Genomic DNA, 19,885 nt, shown 5'->3' on the forward strand with positions numbered 1-19,885 from the left:
TAGTCATGTTTGCAAACAGCTCATTCAATTTTCACAAGCTTAATTATCATTAGCAAATTCCCATTCTGGTCGAACCCAACTTCGTTCATAGTGGAGTCACTGTGAACATGGATACAAGGTTGATCAAGTTAATGAATCAGTATTGTGTTCTTATATTGATCCATTGTAGAAGTGACCCTGGGCCCCAATTTCATTAAGGCGAGCAATAATGCTTAACAATTTTCTGCTGTAAGATGAACTGAATATTACTAGTCACAAATTGTATGTGACTTGGTAGTTTGGCCAGTAACCTTATTCCCGTTAAGCATAATTTTGTTGTGCTTAATTAGTTGTTGTGCTTGAGCAGCTCAATGAAATTGGGCCCTGTAAAGCCCGGTGTAACCTTGTGGCGGTTTGGTGGTTAGGCCGCCGGTTAATCTCCTCATTTCACCGGGGGTGATTTCCGAAGGATTTGTGGTCGTCTCGTAAAACTGACCAACTCGACCTACTTAGAGCGGTTTCTTTATGGGGGCGACCGCCAGTCTATGACGAGCTGATGATAGATTTGATTATAGATTTCGCGGCATGTGGCTCGTACTCAATACAAATGTTTACTCAACTTTCAGTAATTTGTTTTGATGTCTTAGTCAACAGTTCGAAAAAATCTTCTTTTTTTTTTTTTCATTTCATAAATTTGCTTCGCAAAAAGCAATGCCATGTTCTTTGGAAGGCCTACCCGCTGTTTTTTGTTTAACTAAGTTCGGCTGCTTAAAGACACCCGTCGATTTCACAAAGAGTTGGGACTCGTCTTATCTCAAGTTAGGGCGAGTAATTCGTCTTAACTTAGGATTAATCTTAAGGTCTGCATGCTACACTTTAGGGTTGGGACCCGTCTTAAGTCCTAAGATTAGTCTAAAGTTAGGAAGAGTTTTGTGAAATCGACGGCTGGACACTATCGGTAATTGTCGAAGACCAGTCTTCTCCCTCGGTGTATCTCAACATATGCATAAAATAACAAAATTTGAGCTTAATTGGTTGTCAAAGTTGCGAGATAATAATGAAAGGGGAAAAAACACCCTTGTCACACGAAGTTGTGTGCTTTCAGATGCTTGATTTCGAGACCTCAAATTCTAAATCTGAGGTCTCGAAATCAAATTCGTGGAAACTTACTTCTTTCTCGTAAAATGTTAGTAAGTTACTTCAGAGGGAGCCGTTTCTCACAATGTTTTATACTAGCAACAGCTCTCCATTACTCGTCACCAACTAAGGTTTTATGTTAATAATTATTTTGAGTTGTTACCAATAGTGTCAAGTACCTTTACGATCTATGAAACTGCTTTCCAACCATGAAATTAAATTTTGGGCTTCGTACGTTGTGTGAGTATGGATGAACTAGTTGGAGTTTAATATTCAGTAATTTTTCAGACTTTTATTAGACAATGATGATTTACAGTTGGTTTATTCACACTCAAAGCATGTGGAGAAGTTGTTTTGAATTTTCAATTAAGACTTTACTATCAAAACAATATTTAGAACAATTCATTAAAGGCAGTGGACACTATTGGTAATTACTCAAAATAATTATTAGCATAACACCTTTCTTGGTGACGAGTAATGGGGAGAGGTTGATGGTATAAAACATTGTGAGAAACGGCTCCCTCTAAAGTGCCATAGTTTTCGAGAGAGAAGTAATTTTCCACGAATTTGATTTCGAGACCTCAAGTTTAGAACTTGAGGTCTCGAAATCAACCATCTAAACGCACACAACTTCGTGTGACAAGGTTTTTTTCTTTCATTATTATCTCGCAAGTTCGATGACCGATTGAGCTCAAATTTTCACAGGTTTGTATGTTAATTTTACAAGAAGCAGCTATCAATGTTCATTCTACAGTTAGGAGTGAAACTACATCTTCCTCAAAAACTGCGTTACTTCAGCAGATAAAGCCGTTTCTCACAATGTTTTATACTATCAACAGCTCCCCATCGCTCGTTACCAAGAATGTTTTTATGCTAACAATTATTTTGAGTAATCACCAATAGTGTCCAGCGCCTTTAAAGTTATAACATAAACATGTTAATACGACCATTCTATGATAAGACTCATCAAACTATTGTTTGTTAATTCGAAACAAATGTTTGCATAGATAGAATGACAATACAATATTATTTAACTCAATTGAAACGTAACTCGATCCCCAACCCAACGTGTTGTTTACAACTTCATCATCATTATAGCCATAGGCCCCGTCAGCATGCTGTCTCCAAACTAATTATCACTAGCGAGGCGAGCTGCTCAAGCCTGCCGTAAATCACTCAATCTGCACGGTAGGCGAGGACTGACGGCAACACGCTCAACAGCGGTACAAATTAAAACGGCTGGTCTGCGGGATTTAGCGTGGAATTTGTAGTTGGTTGGTTAGTGGGTACCATGGCCTTGTTTGAGAGTTTGGCTTTATTTATTAACTTTATTCATTGTTTTCATGCAACCAAGTTTATTGCTGTACTGATGTTTTGTTCATAATTTAAAACAAATTGTTTTCTCTCGCTAGACTTCGATCTGTCTCATCTCTTATGATTTAAAAAAAAAAACTCGCCACTAATTTCCTCCAAGAAGAACTCGCCAGTAAATGTCGTCATATCATTATCAATCCAAGCTTTTTTTAATATCTTGCAAGAAATGTTACGTGCAAATGCCTTTGAAAGTTTGATTTAGCCATTTGAATATGTGTATACGGGCTTACGTATTGTTCTTTACAGATCAGGGCCCAATTTCATAGAGCTGCTAAGCACACAAATTTGCTTAGCATGAAATTTCATCTTTAAATTGATAAAAACAAGATTACCAACCAAATTTCCATTTGTTGCATATTGCTTTGTACTGGTATTCAGCTGTTGTTTGCTCATCCTGAAAATCATGTGGAAATATGGTTGGTAATCCTGTTTTTATCGAGACAGAAATTTCATGCTTAGCAAATGTTTGTGATTAGCAGATGAAATTGGGCCCTGTTCATTGCAACTTGGTGTCCACCATTCTAAATTAACCTGACCCTCCCCTCATTTTTGCAAGTAAGGCTCAGTTTAAAAGCTTTATGCTTATAGGTGTACACAACAGTTCCAACCAAAAACAGAAAAATGGAATCCATTTAAACATAGAACAATTCTTGTAAGAACATACTGATCGAAACGTCGAGTCTAAACCAATTCCAGAACCATCCCAACTCATTTAAAGATTATCATTACTTACATGGTGTTGCTCAAACCTTTATCGTATATTTCCACCATGCAAAGTTTTCAAATCCTACTAATTCTTATCGCCCCAAAACACATACCAAAAAATACAAAGGTTTTATTATCATTTTTTTCCACAGATTTTTCTTGACAATGAGGTCGTTTAATCTGTCCTTTATTCACCGCAGTTTAATTGATCACCTTGAAGGAAATCAAGCAAAGCTACATATTTAAAGGTTTTGGTTACCTTTTCAAAATGTCCATAGATTTACATTGAACTTACAGGGTTTGAAGATAATGATAGTGGAAAGCTTCCCTTCAAATATTACCTACTGAGGTGCTGTAGTTTTTGAGAAATGAGTAAAACAATGTCATGAAAATACATTTGAAAATGATTAAAATAATTTTCGTCTCATTAGACGAAAATTATGTTCATGACATTGTTTTACTCATTTCCCAAAAACTACAGCACCTCAGCACGTAATATTTTCAGGGAAGCTTTCTACTATCATTATTTTCAAACTGTGTAAGTTTAGTGTAAATCCGTGGACATTGTGTTGTTTGTCCTAAAAAAGTTATATAGACCCTTTAAAGAAGCATACTTTGAAAATTGGTTATTGGTCTGACGGGCGACGTTTCGACCCTAGCAAAGTTTGTATTGATATCATTACAAAACACAAGCAGCCACATTCTTGATGCAAGTCAAATCCCTACCATAGAACACTTCTTATCGCCCAAAAACATACCAAAAAAAGCCAAAGGTTTTATTATCATATTTGTCCACAGATTTGTCTGGGCACTTAGGCTGTTTAATTGACCACCTCGTTCCCAGGGACCGTGACCTTAATACCCCAGACCAGGAAACACGCTAAGTACACATCGGAAATGGTCATAAATCAATTACTACCTCATACCCACTGCTGTAATAACCTCCGTTGTTTCCAATATTAGTCACAGATGTCTTTATATATCCATGAAATTGTTACATATTTATTTAATTATTTTGTAAATGTTTCTTCAATTTTCCACCTGGTTGATCGTATGTACCTTCCTCGTTTTGTTAATGTTCTTACCATCAATATAGGCCTAGGTCTAATTTTCTAAACTGCAAGGCAGGCACAAACAAAACCAGAGAAATCACGCTTTAGTAAAAAAAAAAAAAAAAATAGGTAAGCAGCAAACATACCATGCATTATGCATTGCTTGTGACAAGCTCCCTGCTAATAAACCTTTTGCTTAGCAAATAAATTTTCGTTAACATTATTTACTGCTGAAGAGTGAAGTTTTAAAGGCGAAGTTCATACCCTTGGTTTTAGGAACCGTTCGATTATTTTAATCCTATATAAATGTAGACGTAAATGCATACTATACAACTATTGCATGCAAAAATATCAATGCGGGAAGAATAATCCCTATAAGAATACACAATCTGCGGTAATGCTGCTCATCTTCAAATTTGGGGGCATACATTTTTACATAACCTCATTTCTTCGAAGAGTACTTTTCCTCTATTAAAGTACTTTATACTACCGAAAGCTGCTGTAGGCTTAACCCGAAGTTTAGTATTGCCGTTAATTTTAAGAGTGATTACCAAACGTATGGACACCCTTTAAGAAAACGGTTCTTACATCTTGTGGTGATCTTCCTGTTTTATAAAACCCCTTTTTGTAACAATTGCGAACTATAAATTAATTTGAGCATCTAAGACAAGCCATACAAAACAAAGAGTCAGTTTCTCAGACTCCGCTATTTTGTGGTGACACATTTTCCAAACTATAAAGGGGATCCTTTCTTTAAAAAGTTTGTACTATTAAAGACACTGGACACTATTGGTAATTGTCAAAGACCAGTCTTCTCACTTGGTGTATCTCAACATATGCATAAATAACAAAGCTGTGAAAATTTGAGCTCAATTGGTCGTCGAAGTTGCGAGATAACTACACCCTCATCACACGAAGTTGTGTGCTTTCAGATGATTGATTTCGAACCCTCAAACTCTAAATCTGAGGTCTCGAAATCAAATTCGTGGAAAATTACTTCTTTCTCGAAAACTACGTCACTTAAGAGGGAGCCGTTTCGCAAAAATGTTATTCGTTCAACCTCTCCCCATTGCTCTTTACCACGTAAGGTTTTATGCTAATAATTATTTTGAGTAATTACCAATAGTTTCCAGTGCCTTTAAACATCTGCAGAGCTGCTCGTTAAGTAAGTTTTAGAAGTCCTGATTTTTGTTGAGATATGTAATACTTGGCCTATATTTATGATATTATGTCTAAGCCTACATAGTCTATATACAATGATGACAGCCTCCTGGCCATTTCTGAAGAAATATACCATGTGGGTTTCACCTATGAAGGGCCTGTATAACACTTGCAGTACCTTTCAAGTGGAGTGAACAAGGACTGATGACTTGACTTGACCCCTCTTGACCTCTAAGAAGCCGCTCAAGAAGGTAACCGCCCCCCCCCCCCCCCCCCACCACCACCACGGCAGCTTAAAGGAACTCTCAGACAAAGAAACTTTGCACAAAGTGAACAACGGCCCCCTCTGATTGTAAAAAAATCGATATTATTATTATTTTATAAAAGTGTTGATGGATATTTTGATGATCAAAGCATCAGGAGAAATAAAAACCTCATTCACGGAAACCACGGACTTGGCTTTTAACTCAGCGGGAATCCGGACACTATAGCCCCGGGGTTCCAGCGCCTACACGCGGCGTGAAACTTTACGAGCTCACGGTCGGGGACTCTAAGAATGCCGTACTCCAAACAAGAAGTATTATTCACTAAAGATTGAATACGATTGCCCAATTGTTGGTTTCAATTACATTAATGGTAAATCATTGGATTTATGTATCACTTTGACTTAGTGTCGTCATTTTTTACCTGTGGATGAAGGTTGGGTCTTATTACAATGGAGGCGATGTAGCTTGTTCTTTCATGTTAAAGTTGAAGTCTGATAAATTTCCACAGGTGTGACTCTGGCGTCAGTAGACACCGATACAATATTTATACAGTTCTTTAAAAAAAAAATAGCCACATCTTGCATCTTGCATTGTTGTACTCTCCTACGAAGCATTGCTGCTGTCATGGAGAGGTTCCAAATTCCAGGCTGTGTGCTTGTTCTGTCAATAATTTGTGCTTATAAGAAGGCGATATTGTCAATTTGTCCTGAGAGCGATTGGAAGCTCCTTGGATCTTAAAGCTGGCAGTGCTTCTCTCTGAAGCCCTTTCAGACCATTTGCCGTCGTTTTTGACTCATTTACTTGTTCAGATCATAACAGCACTTGCAGCCCGTCTGTACAGCTCTTTGATAGTCTTGCTTTAAGACGTTATTGCTGGATTAGTAAAACCTTAAAACCATAGGGTGCGGAGTGGGGAATCGCGAAAGTTGATAAAGAAACAACAACGTCTTGCACCAAGACTACTGATAGTTATTGGCAACTTCACCGAAGTCCTGTCAACATTTTCACCAACAAACCCTCTTCACAATTCAAAACTCCACCAAGATAGCATGTATTAAATCACACACTTTCACCAACTCATTTGGGAGTATTAGACTGGGTCATGACCTATGACCCCTAGCCACCTGACTATATTAAGACTGGTACTTAAATGACAAAGTAGACAGGTGGATTTGTCAAGTGTTGTCCTTGTGGACCAATCAAATTGCAGAAGTAAAGACCAACAGGTGCCAGACTAGACAGCTGTGGTACTTTGATAGGGCAGTGGCACTCGAGGAGTCTAATTATGCGCATAAATTTGAATAATTTGTCATTTAATTTCATTTGTTTTGGTGTGAAGATAAGGACTCTCAGAATCTTACACACTATGCAGGAAAGAAGTTTTAGTTTAAGATGTGAGAGGAAAAACAGAGAGATTTATTACAGGGAAAACCCACACAGTCAGGTACAGATTTATAACCATATCAAGGAAGCTTACCTTAATATATTACTTGCTGAGGTGATGTAGTTTTTGAGAAATGAGTAAAACAATGTCACGAAAATACGTTTTACATGCTAAAATAATGTTCGTGGCTTGTTTAAAAGTACCCATACCCTTTAAACAAATAGAAAATGGTTTGTTGTGTTTGATCATTTGCTAACAATTTAACGCTATTGTATGTGTGTTTCATGTAGGTTGCAATTAATAATAATAGTGCAAAGTCACATGCACAATTATGAAACAGTTGTGGTTTGGTTATAAAAGGAATTATTTCCGTAAACTAAACCTCCAAAAGGAAACTTGCTTGAATGACCGTGAACCATTCTACTGAACTAGGTCTTGGCGAACTATTTCTATACTCGACTGATGTTTGTTGTGTTATTGTTTCGGATTGAAACAAAGCCAAATTACCTCACGTGGTTCGAAACGGCCTTGTCTTTTTCTGTCTTTATTCCTTTCATAATGCCAACTCCTAAAAAAGTATATTTCAAGTTCATGATGAAAAAATTGACGGTCAAAGGAAGTCATCGAAGGACGTGTGCGAAATGACGGGTTTTGTCGCATTTCTTATATAAACTATAAATTAGAAGAAAACAAAAACGCAAAATAGTTAATGGTCTGACGTTTCGACCCTAGCAGTCTTTTTTGAATGCTAAAGAAAAAGACTCTGAAGTCGAAGCGTCATGCCATTAACTTTTTGTTTTTATTGATACCACGCTTGTGGTTGGTAAGCAGTTTGCAACAGCTAATTTCATTTTTACAACAATAAACCTTGGATTTTAAGGCACTGGACACTATTGGTAATTACTCAAAATAATTAATATCATAAAAACTTACTTTGTAACGAGCGATGAGAGCTGTTGGTAGTATAAAACATTGTGAGAAACGGCTCCCTCTGAAGTAACGTAGTTTTTGAGAAAGAAGTTAATTTCTCACTAAAATATAATTGATTTCGAGACCTCAGCTGAAGTCTCGAATTAAAGCATCTGAAAGCACACAGCTTGTGCGACAAGGGTGTTGTTTCTTCCATATCTCGCAACTGTGATGACCAATTGAGTTCAAATTTTCACAGGTTCATTATTGTTTGCATATGTTGAGATACACAAAGTGAGAAGACTGGTCTTTGACAATTACCATTAGTGTCAAGTGTCTTTAACCACTGCCTGCGAATTGCAGTAGTTTTGATGATACACATTTATTTCTGTCAATTGATTTCTTTATCATTGACATTTCATGCACAAAGTGACCACAGTAGGAAAAGTCATATGTAATAAAATAAATTCATGATTTACAGGACAAATCAATCTATAACACAACAGCACGCCCTCAAACACCCAGATCGCCTTTATCACACCATTCAAAAACCCCAACTCATTCTCTTAGACAGACAAATGGTGCATCTGGGATATATAACTATTAAGATGACAGATTTAGTGTTTTATCAATGATTTAATATGACAGATCAATTTTCAGAGAAGGGATCTTGAGGGAGTTGAAATGGGTTCCGTGTTTCCGCTAGCCTCTATCCCTCTATCTGGTGGGGAAGTTGGGAGACAGATACGGGTCACAAAACAGGTCGCGGCGAAGGATAAATAATCTCGCAAATCGTTAAACTTACTCCCAAGTGTCGCACTTAGTATTGTCCTGGAAGTTAAAGATAAACTGGATCTTGGTTTCTGCATTTGCTGGTGTTGTGGATTAGATATAGCATTTTCAAATAATGAAAATTCTTTTGAAATTCTGAGTGAGGATCTCTTATTGACACTGAAGTTCAACCCCAAAAAGATTCAACCTCATACCCGTGTACATATGCTGGGTGAAAGTACACGTCCATCTTTCCATCTGTCTTGTGCATAAGACATATGGTATTCCCGTCACTCCCCGGACCCCCGGAAGTCAAGACTTACCGGCATTATTTTCACAGACGAAGAACAAAGACCAATATCATAATACTTCTATCATTATCGGATATTAATGGTTCAGATGTGTAGAATTGTATTTTTCCAGATGATGAAAGAACGGAGCTGCCAAAGTCATTTGATGATCGGATGTTATACAGCTTACTCAGTATATTTTAAAGGCAGTGGACACTATTGGTAAAACTTCCAAATAATTATTAGCATAAAACCTCACTTGGTAACGAGTAATGGGGAGCTGTTGATAGTATATAAAACATTGTGAGAAACGGTTCCCTCGTTTTCGAGATAATAAAGTAATTTTCCACGAATTTGATTTCGAGACCTCAGAATTAGATTTTGAGGTCTCAAATCAAGCATCTGAAAGCACACAACTTAGTGTGACAAGGGTGTTTTTTTTCTTTCATTATTATCTCGCAACTTCGACGACCGATTGAGTTCAATTTTTCACAGGATTGTTATTTTGTGCATTTTGATGAGCTACACCGAGTGAGAAGACTGGTCTTTGACGATTACCAAAGGAGTCCAGTGTCTTTAAAGGATGCGTTGTCTATACTACAAATCAATTTTGGTTTGAGAATTGTTTGGATTGTACAGTCGGGTTGGCGTAGTGGTACCTTGCCTTGTCTTCTACCGCTGGAACCCCGGTTCGAATCCCACCGGATTATGCGGATTGGGTTTTCAGTCCCTACCTGACTGTGTGGGTTTTCCCTGGAATATATCTCTAGGGTTTTCCTCCTACATCTTAAACTGATACTTCCTTGCCTGTCTTCTATCCATGGGGTTCTTGGCTAGTACAGTTATTGAGATCGCTTTTCTGAGATTATTTGGCTTCACAACCAAAATTAATAAATGAAATGAAATTAAATTAATCGGAGCTTCCGTATGACCGAACCGAAATGAGTCAGGAGCATTTCTCTACTATAAGCAAAAATTGAGTGGGACACCAATCACAACAATGTTAACTATATGTAACTTTGGCTGGTAACCTGTTTCTATTAAGCACTATTTTTTTGTGCTTCACGTTTTACAACCGAGGGGTGAAGATGACTTTGGGCTTTAACAGCAGAGTGTGGGTTCGAATCCCCAGCCTTAAAGCAAGAAACTTAACCATTGTTTTAAAAATAAAACAAAATACAACTCCGGTGGAACGTGCAATGTTTTTGCAGAATTCCACTCCTAGACCGACCTTTTCATCGCACAGTCATTTTATTCTGAGGTGAAAACCCCAACAATGTTTTGCAACGGAAAGATTTGACACTGGTTGTTATTGGAACGTGGTATCTCTTCCACTTCGTTACCCAGGAAAGACCACTAATACAGGACATTGGTAGGAAAGCCATCAAAAGCTGTCAAACCACAGAAAGTACACTGTGGTATGATGCTAGTCTCGGATTCAAAACGCTTACCACAATTTGTTTCACATCTCTGGAGTTTGGGCGGCATTTCTACTTTATCCGACTTAAAAAAAAAACTTAAACTGTAACATCTTTAAGATGGTTACACCTCCTTATGTAACAATTTAATGGGTTCACTTTAAGCCCCTTTCACACGAGAGCAATTATCAGGGGTCTCTGTCTCTTGCTATTAGCATGGTTCACAATGTACCGTGAACAGACATCTTTTTTTTTAGTTCCGTTGTAAAATCTTGTCACTTTCTACTTTTTCCAATCATGCTTAAATCAATGAAGGGACCAATGTTAAGTTGATATGTGAATAGGGGTTTAACATAAAACCACGCGTTGAACGTGAGTCCGATTCATAGAATTTGTAAATATCCGACTTGGGACGGAGACTACAGTCTATGGTTGGTATCGATCTACACGGATGCGTTATCGAACCATTTCCTCCATAAGGCGCCTGCATGACTGAATAATAACGTGGGAAACTAAAATCTGGGTCTTGACAGATAATCTAAGTCAAATCCAAAAAACAAAAACCATATGAAAAATCTTGTTTCTGCAGTAAATTATACTGAAAATGTTAAACCTGCTAAGCCGAATTTTAAGCTGAAAATGTCCACAGGAATGTGTGCCAATTTCATAGAGCTGCTTAAGCAGACAATAATTTTATTGCCTGTGAATGTTCTGCTTAGCATAAATGAGCAGTATGACATATTGTACATGCCACATTGTGTTTAAACTAAGAACCTTATTTTGATAAGCATTGTGTGCTTAGCTACTCGTATTGCTTAAGAACTTTGCTAAGCAGACATGAGCAGGATACCAGTCACAAAGTGTACATGCTGACACTGCCGTTTGACTGCATGGTAACCTTATTCTGGTAAGCACAATTTTGGTGTGCTTAGCTACTTTTTGTGCTCATGAAACTTGGCCCTGCATGCTTGCAGGGAGCATCGTGTAGCCGTCTTTACGTTGAATACACAATGAACTATTGTTTTGCATGCCATTGGTTTTCAATATTATTATTCCAAACACAAAATCTAAATCTATTTGCCAAAATCAAGTACAATCAAGGCACAACAAACAACACAATATTACCATGTGGCCACACTAATACTTCCTACAGTCTATTACCAGGTCCCTGGATCGTCATGAAATGATTTTGATCAATAGTCCAGCCTTGACTGAGTATATAATTCTACGAATATAAAAATATTTTGGTTTATGACTTCTAAAATGTTCATTTCATTTTCTTCGAAATCGGGAATATTATGAGCAGGCGGTATGCGTTTAAAATATTTCATAGTCACTAGAGCTTGTTGGTCTTGTTTTCTTTATTGTCAATGAGCAATTCTAGGTGTTGAGAATTAATCTTTAAAGGCAGTGGACACTACTGGTAATTACAATTGTTAGTACAAAACATTACACGGTAGCGAGCAATGGAGAGCTGTTGATAGAATAAAACATTGTGAGAAACGACTCTCTCTATAGAGTAACGTAGTTTTTGAGAAAAAAAGTAATTTCTCACTGAAATATTTTAATTGATTTCGAGACCTCAGCTGAGGTATCGAATTCAAGGCATCTGAAAGCACACACCTTTTGTGACAATGGCGTTTTTCTTCTATTATTCTCTCGCAATTTCGACGACCAATTGAGTTCAAATTTTCACATTTTGTTATGCATTTGAGATACACCAAGTGAGAATCTTTGACAATATTACCAAAGGTGTCCAGTGCCTTTGAGGTTAAACATGAGAAAATAGAATAAGTTGTTGCAAACTGCTTACCAACTAAGGACCTATGGTATAAATGCATAGATGAAGCAAAAGGTTTATAATGTAAGACGTTTTCTCCAGCTAAGCTGATATTATGACATGGCACATGCTGTTCAGGAATTAATCTTTGGTAATTAACATAAGACACTAACTAATTACTGTGTATGGCTATTTATTCTAAATCATAAAGTACAATAACGAAACCTTGACCTCTTTGAAGAAATGAAGCTACCTCACAAAATACAAATCATCTTTTAGTCAACGTTCATTACCACGACATATTATTTAATTGTGATTGATTGTTAACTATCTATACCCCGTCTAATATAACATTTCATTGCAAACCACTCAAGCAAAGATACAATTAATGACAAAAGCATTCATTTATCTGACTCTAGTGATCTATATAGCACGCAATTTACACCAGTTGACCGGTTTCACCAAAGTTCAGCTCCTTCAAGAGTCTTTTGGAAGACCACGAAATAACCCGTGCGAGAAAAAGTTCATAGACAACGGCAATTAAACTAGAGTGCTGAGTGACGGCAGCGACCCGGGAACGCTCCGCGAGCACGGCGTGGACAACCACCCAACTAGCTCAGCCGTACTCGGACATTCCACAACGTTTCCAATATTGCGTGTCGAATTTTATAGCTGAAAAACCGCTATTAAACCGTAGGTTCTATATAATATTACAGTGGTCAGGATAGCTTTGTCCATTGGACCCCGACAGCAAACCAATTGTTTCACCATTAATTTTCGGACTTCTTGTTGAGCGATTGAAAAGTGAAAACGCATTATTTTTTTTATTTTCCGTTTTCTAAAGCGAGTTGTCCAATTTGATCAGGGCCCAATCTTTAGTAGAAAATACTGCTTAGACAATTTCTGCTTAGTAAAATTAAAGTAGGATACCACCCACAGATAGAAGGTGTGAGATTGTGTTTTTGGTTGATAATCTTATTCTGGTAAGCATAAAATGTTGTACTTAGCTACTTTTAAGCAGCTCGGTTGTGCCTTGGGCCCAGTTTCATGGAGCTGCTTAAGTAGAGTATGCTTAACACCATGCTGCTAAGTAAATATTATAAGCAAAAATATCAGTCACAAAAATATGATTTAACAACGCTGCTTTAGAATCGCAAAGGTCGTGGGTTCGCATCCCACCCGGTTAATATGCATGTGGTTAATATTGTTCACAGATTTCATGAAAGTGATGAGTATACAGTGCGAACACTCGTCGATGTATGGTTAAAAACAAAACATGATTCTGTTAAGCATAATTTGGTTGTGCATAGCCTTTTTTGTTTGTTATTAAGCATGAAATAGGAACCAGCAATACCATTTGGATGAGATTGTTTTATCTTAAAAGTTTGAGATTAAATCTGTTATACTAGTTAGACAATAGCGTGTCTAGCAGAAACCTACCTCAATTACAAACAAAGATTGAACTACCGGATCGAAACATACAAACTCCACCTTCCTTGAACCCTGGGCAGAATTGAGAACTTATGGTAATCCACATACAGTGTGACATGAATTACTTTGTTTACATTCAAACATAGCGAGCCAAGGGGGGGGGGGTTTAATACAAAAAGTGTAAACTATTTCCCTTTTTGCACCAGCAGTGATCTTATATCGAATATGAAAAGTTTTCTCGAAAGACGAGTTCTTTGTTTGGAAACCGTTATTTTGAAACTTTTGATCGTACATTATTAATTTGTAAACAAACAAACTAATAATAACTTTGCTCTCAAAACCATCTAGATCTAGTGAGTTTTCACCAAACGTATTAATTGATGTGCTGGTCCCCTGTTTGTCACAACGTATTAGAGTAGATTGTTATTTACCAGCGAAAAAGTTATTCCACTTCAAATATTTCGTCAAAGAGGGCGCTGTCCAATTTGGTGGTTTATTTATTTCTGAAAAAGAAAAATGGCGACCTGGCAACACGAAAGCTTTTAACTTGACGTGAAGTATTTAATTGATTTTCATGCTGACTGGTGAGTTTCTGATCGTTTTATACCCTTGAACTTGGCTGTGGTTTGATGGAAATATTTATACAAAATCTGGTTTACAATGTTTGTCTGCGATTAATGAAGTATTTGAATTGAGGAACATCTTTCCAAACGATCGGGTCGCCGACGACGACAACTGATGATCAACAACACACACCACCACACACACGCAAACCCAGGGCCGTAGCGGTAGTGGTGCACAAAAATGGTGCAGTTTGTGTGCAGTCCAGTGCATTAGTTACTCGACTTGATTCGTGTGGTTATTGCTGTGGTGCCTGCTGCCGTGCATGCCCTTTTGTTGTGATCAATTTAAAGTCTGGCCCAAATAAATTAGCAATTTTAGCTACTAACTAGTAAGTAGTAGTACGAGTACTACACCGGCATGACCTGGACCTAGTTAGTAAGTAGCAGAGGAGCCTTTCTCAAACGAGTTTTTAAGGTCGAAGGTTAATTACATAGAACAAAGATTGGATAACATTCCGTATGGCGCCACCACTTTTTCACTAATTTTTACAAAAAAGGATATCTCATTGAGGTAAATTAGATACTATATTATTTCATATCGAATAAAAAAGTGGTGGCGCCATACGGAAACTTTTCCCAAAGATTAAACATTAACTATATTGTTCTAAAAATAACTTATTAACAAGTAGGGGGGCCCTAACTTGAACAAGCAAAACAACCAATCAGTAAAACAATCGCAGAATTGTTTAGTTCAGCTTTAAAAAAATTATATTTACACAAGTTGAGAAGTATAGTATTATATAAATGGCCTGATGTTTCAATCCTCATATCGGAGTCTTTCGTAAAGGCAGTGGACACTATTTGTAATTACTCAAAATAATTATTAAAATATTAGCATAAAACCTTAATTGGTAACGAGTTATGGGGAGAGGTAATACTAGTATACAACATTGTGAGAAACGGCTCCCTCTGAAGTGACACAATTTTCGAGAATGAAGTAATTTTCCATGAATTTGATTTTGAGACCTCAGAATTAGATTTTGAGGTCTTGAAATCAAGCATCTGAAAGCACTTTACTTCGTGTGACAAGCGTGCTTTTACTTTCATTATTATCTCGCAACTTCGATGACCGATTGAGCTCCAATTTTCACAGGTTTGTTATTTTATGCATATGTTGAGATACACCAAGTGAGAAAACTGGTCTTTGACAATTACCAATAGTGTCCAGTGTCTTTAAAGGCACTTGGTTGTATAGTGGTTGTATACTCAAAAAAAACTATTGTTTGCATTACCACCATTGGTCTCTTGGTTGCTAAGCAGTTTTCAATCAGAAATTCTATTTTATTTAAATGTTTGTATTTCTGTCTGCAGCTTGGACGTTGAATTATTGATGCAACTTTTGTTGCACAAATAACAAGTTTTCTTCCATGGAGGAATTGCTCTCCCCTTCAACGCCTTCCCAAAAAAGTCAGACCTCCAACGATGGCCCACAGACACCCCGCAACACTAAAGCCTCATCGACAATTGACACCCAAAGTCTTGCAGAGATCCAGCAATACGCATCACTATGGGCCGCTGACACTAGAGGGCGCTTGGATAAGGGGTTACGAGGAGAGGCGGGGTTTGAGATCCTGGAGGAAGATGTTTTTGAATTAATGAGAATGATGAGAGAGGTCTTCATCGCGACACTACAGAATCAGAGGTAATATAAAAAATCTAAATACGATGACAAACTTGCTTTTCTTCGATCACAGGGCTCAAATTTGACAATGGACAGCAATAATAATAATAAATAATAATAAAGACTAAAAATGCACACATATCCACCCTCCTGGGTGTTCAAGACGAAGACCAGTGATTTCATTCATGACATGAACATTCCGGCAGTCTTTTTTTTTTTTTTTTTCAGTTGAATAGTAATACGTCACTGTTATAAGAAAGAAATGATGTTCAAAGTTGACTTTGAGTCTGATTATACAATTTTATTTAGAATCAAAATGTACTCACCCACAGCACAAAATGCGATAATCTTCTCTTCTTGGTGCTTGTTTAAATAAAACAACTTCAACGTTAAAACTCTGTAGAAATCTCTTTTTTATGAAAATTCTGGTCTTGTATAACCAAATTCTGGTCCAGCAAACATTTTGAGCTACAAGACCTGCAGAATACTACCCCAATGTCGAGCACTGATTCGTGTTCAGTGCCCGATTTCATGGCTCTGCTTACCGTAAACACAGAATCGGCGCTTACGGAAGCAGGGAATTCTGTGCCTACGTCAAGCATATTTCACGGGTTCCGTATATTTCTCCACGTTACTAGGCATTCTACGCTTACAAGGCTTGTGCAGAAATTTGGCGCTTGCATGTAAGCGGGGAATCGCGGTAAGCAGAGCCATGAAATGTGTTCTTAACCAAGTTCTATCATTTTGATTTTCTCTGATGCAGTCTCGCTCATTGGCAGTTTCTTCAAGACATCTTAGATCTCAGTGTGCCTTATACTCATCTGATTGAAGATAGACAAGAGGTAAGAAAAAAAAACTGTCTTCAGTTTGTCAGACTTCATCCTAAAATCTTGATCCAGCTGTAAATAGAAAGTCTATTCAAATGACTATGAATAGCAAATGGGGAAAAACTTGCTCAGCACTAGTTGTCCTCTGAATCGGAATTATGTTGTCACCAAAGCATCCATATTGAAACATCACACCAACTTTTTGTAGAGAAGACAATGAAGACATTTTAATAAAAATAATAATAAGAAGAAGAACACTTAGTATAGCGCCAGTATTGCATAAAGAAGGCACTCATAGCGCTTGAGGAGGGAAAGACAAATTAGGACATCAGGATTGTGTGAGTATGCTTGTTTGATTATGTGAGATTTTAAGTTTGTCTTGAATGTTGTGGTGTTGTGATTTTAGTTTTAGACGTTGGAGGAAAACCCTGACAGGGAAAACCCACGCTGTCAGATTGGGTTTGAACAAAAACCCAATCCACATGCAAGGCTCCGGTCCAGGCTCGAACAGGATTCAAGGAGAGTTTAAAGGCATGGACAGAAACCCCCGAGCCAACCTGACTGGCCCTGTCTTGGTTGTAACTGTGCCGAGCGGTTAAGAGCACCGAATTCAAACTCTGGTGTTTCTGATCAGCAGAGTGTGGGTTCGAATCCTAGTCGTGGCACTTCTGCCTTAAGCAAGACACTTAACCATTGCTTTGCCTTGGGATGGGACATAAAGCCATTGGTCCTGTGTGTTGTGTAATGCACGTAAAAGAACCCATGCACTTATCGAAAAGAGAAGGGGTTCGCCCCGGTGTTCCTGGCTGTGGCTGCTGAATGCGCTGAAGCACCATGTAAACCGTGCTACATAAATAGTGTCTCAGAATTCATCACTTCAAAAACTTTCTGTATACAGCGCTGTGAGTACCTTGTTGGTAGATTCGTGCGCTATATAAGACTTTGATATTATTATCTTTGAGAGTCTTATTAAGAAGTCTTTATTCTAAGTTTGTCTCCTTCTTCCTAGATTGTCCACTATGTTGATCGAATCTACTTCCACGCTCAACAGAAAGCAAAGTTGCTCTCCAATATTGACATCATGGAGAGTTTATCAAGAGTCTTCCCTAAGGTAATAAGCCATTCTTCCTTCTTCCTAATGATGTCTTTACTTATATATTTGGTTTGCGGTAATACCATGTGTGTATCTACTTGCCAGGTAGAGTTTGTTCTTAGAAAACTGTCTTGCTTAATTCTACTACCGCGGAGTAGATTGTTCGGGTGTTCGGGAGACTTCTCAGTTCTGAAAAGAACTGTCCTGCTTGTTAACTAATACCTGGGCGGATGGTATAGAAATAGGCTGGGACTACTACTTTGGTTAATAGGATTGTGATTCTGTACTACCGCGGAGTCAGTTCTTGAATTGGTCTCAACGTTTCGACTAGCTTGCTCTAGTCATCATCAGGAGACTGAAGAGTTAAGAGAAGATGACGATGACTAGAGCAAGCTAGTGGAAACGTTGAGACCAATTAAAGAATTGACTCCGCGATAGTACAGTTAATATCACACATGTGTGTTACCGCAAACCAAATATATATTGATACCTCACCATGCAATGCCTCAAATCCTAAAGATGTCTTTATTGTTTTCCCTTATCCATTCATCCATTAAATTACTCTATTTTAGCTAGGTGGCAGCAGACATACTGTGATGTGCACATGCTCAAAACTACGTTTCTTAACTGCCAAGTCTGCTGCCACCTAGCGTTCCAAAGTCGCCCATTTCTTTATTGTAATTCTCATTAACCCTGTCTTTATCCGCAAGGATAAAAACAGGTCAGTGCAACAAAGATACAGTGATTCCATTGGATCATTGATAACGTGCAGTGACATGAGCTTTCCATAGATGCCCAAACAGTACACTGCTGTCATGTCAGCATTCGAATTTGACTGCATATCTCTATGTGAAATGAATGTGGGTCAAAGGTGAATATACACGCCGGCTGGATGCTGGTCTCTGGTGTCATTCACAAGCCTTGAAGTGTGACGTCGAGGTTCAGGATAGTTAACCCTCTCCTAAGATAATCCATCACAAGTTTTCCAGACAAGATGTAACAGTTCTCTGTTTGGCCTTCACGAACTGCTGTTAAAAAAATTCACCACTGCGACCATAAGAAAGGTAGCAAACCAACTAAATTTGTGTACAATTTTTCTCTTCCCAAACCCAGTACATTCAACTCCTTACAACATCAGGAGGAGACAACCGTAATTTCCGCACCCCTACCCCGCCGGCAGTGCCCCTCCCAAGCTCTGATGGTAACCCAAACGACCCTATGCTGTTACCCAACGGCAGGCATCCATACACTCTGTTGAGACCCGTAAGTATCAAAATCCTCATTGGCTGTTTCATTTCAGTCTTTTATTTCCCCAAACTTGAGCATAAACCCAGGCTTTTTGCTTGTTCTCCCTTCACAATCCTCATCTCAAGGCATGATTAAGAGAGCCGGACTCAAACTTTGGCATTTCTGATCAGCATAGTGTGGGTTCAAGTCCTGGTCATGACACTTGTATCCTTAGGCAAGACACGTGACCATTATCGCTGTACTTTAATTGGCAGATCTTTAAATGGTGTTTGAATGCAGTGATGTTATTCGACCTCATTGGTTATGGAATGCAGAAGCGCTACATTTTTCCATATTCCACTCGCGCTTGTGATCAAACAGAACATGTTATTGTTATAAGCAGTTTGTCTCTTTGAGTTATTCATTCCCCAAATTAAGGACCTTTGTCTTTTTTTTGTTTCTCATCCAGGGAGAAGTGGCTCCTTTCAAGCCAAAGCCTTTATGCTTCAATGATTTAAGGGAAGCATTACCAGCCGTCGTCATGGAAACAACCAAACGAGAAGCTGTCTGGAGTGAAGGATTAGGATTAACTGCGGCTGCGCTTAATCTGGATCTACAAGAAAAGGTAACGTTGGTATTCAAAGTCCAAAGCCTGATTATACAAAGAGATAAGATTGATCTTTACTGCAAATCACTCTTAATTGCTAAGTGTGATGTCACAATATTTTAATCTTTGTGGAATTGGACCCTGAATCTTTGAAACGCAACTCATTTTTCTTACAGATTCAAGTATTTGTCTCAACAAAGGTGAAATATTTACTTACACTTGTCTCATTT

At 38.0% G+C, this 19,885-nt stretch overlaps 1 protein-coding gene across 1 annotated transcript in view; it reads left to right on the forward strand.

The window, feature by feature from the left end:
• The first annotated feature begins 16,217 nt into the window (after positions 1 to 16,217).
• The window catches only part of LOC117300292 (dynein heavy chain domain-containing protein 1-like), a 37,654-nt gene continuing 33,986 nt past the window's right edge, over positions 16,218 to 19,885 (forward strand). Inside the window, exons 1-5 of the mRNA XM_033784027.1 lie at positions 16,218 to 16,261; positions 16,665 to 16,743; positions 17,738 to 17,839; positions 18,935 to 19,084; positions 19,518 to 19,673. Of these exons, the coding sequence (XP_033639918.1) occupies positions 16,218 to 16,261; positions 16,665 to 16,743; positions 17,738 to 17,839; positions 18,935 to 19,084; positions 19,518 to 19,673 (531 nt within the window). The remainder of the gene's footprint in view (positions 16,262 to 16,664; positions 16,744 to 17,737; positions 17,840 to 18,934; positions 19,085 to 19,517; positions 19,674 to 19,885) is intronic.

Source organism: Asterias rubens, chromosome 15 (genome assembly GCF_902459465.1).
Source record: "Asterias rubens chromosome 15, eAstRub1.3, whole genome shotgun sequence".
NCBI classification, from domain to species: domain Eukaryota; kingdom Metazoa; phylum Echinodermata; class Asteroidea; order Forcipulatida; family Asteriidae; genus Asterias; species Asterias rubens.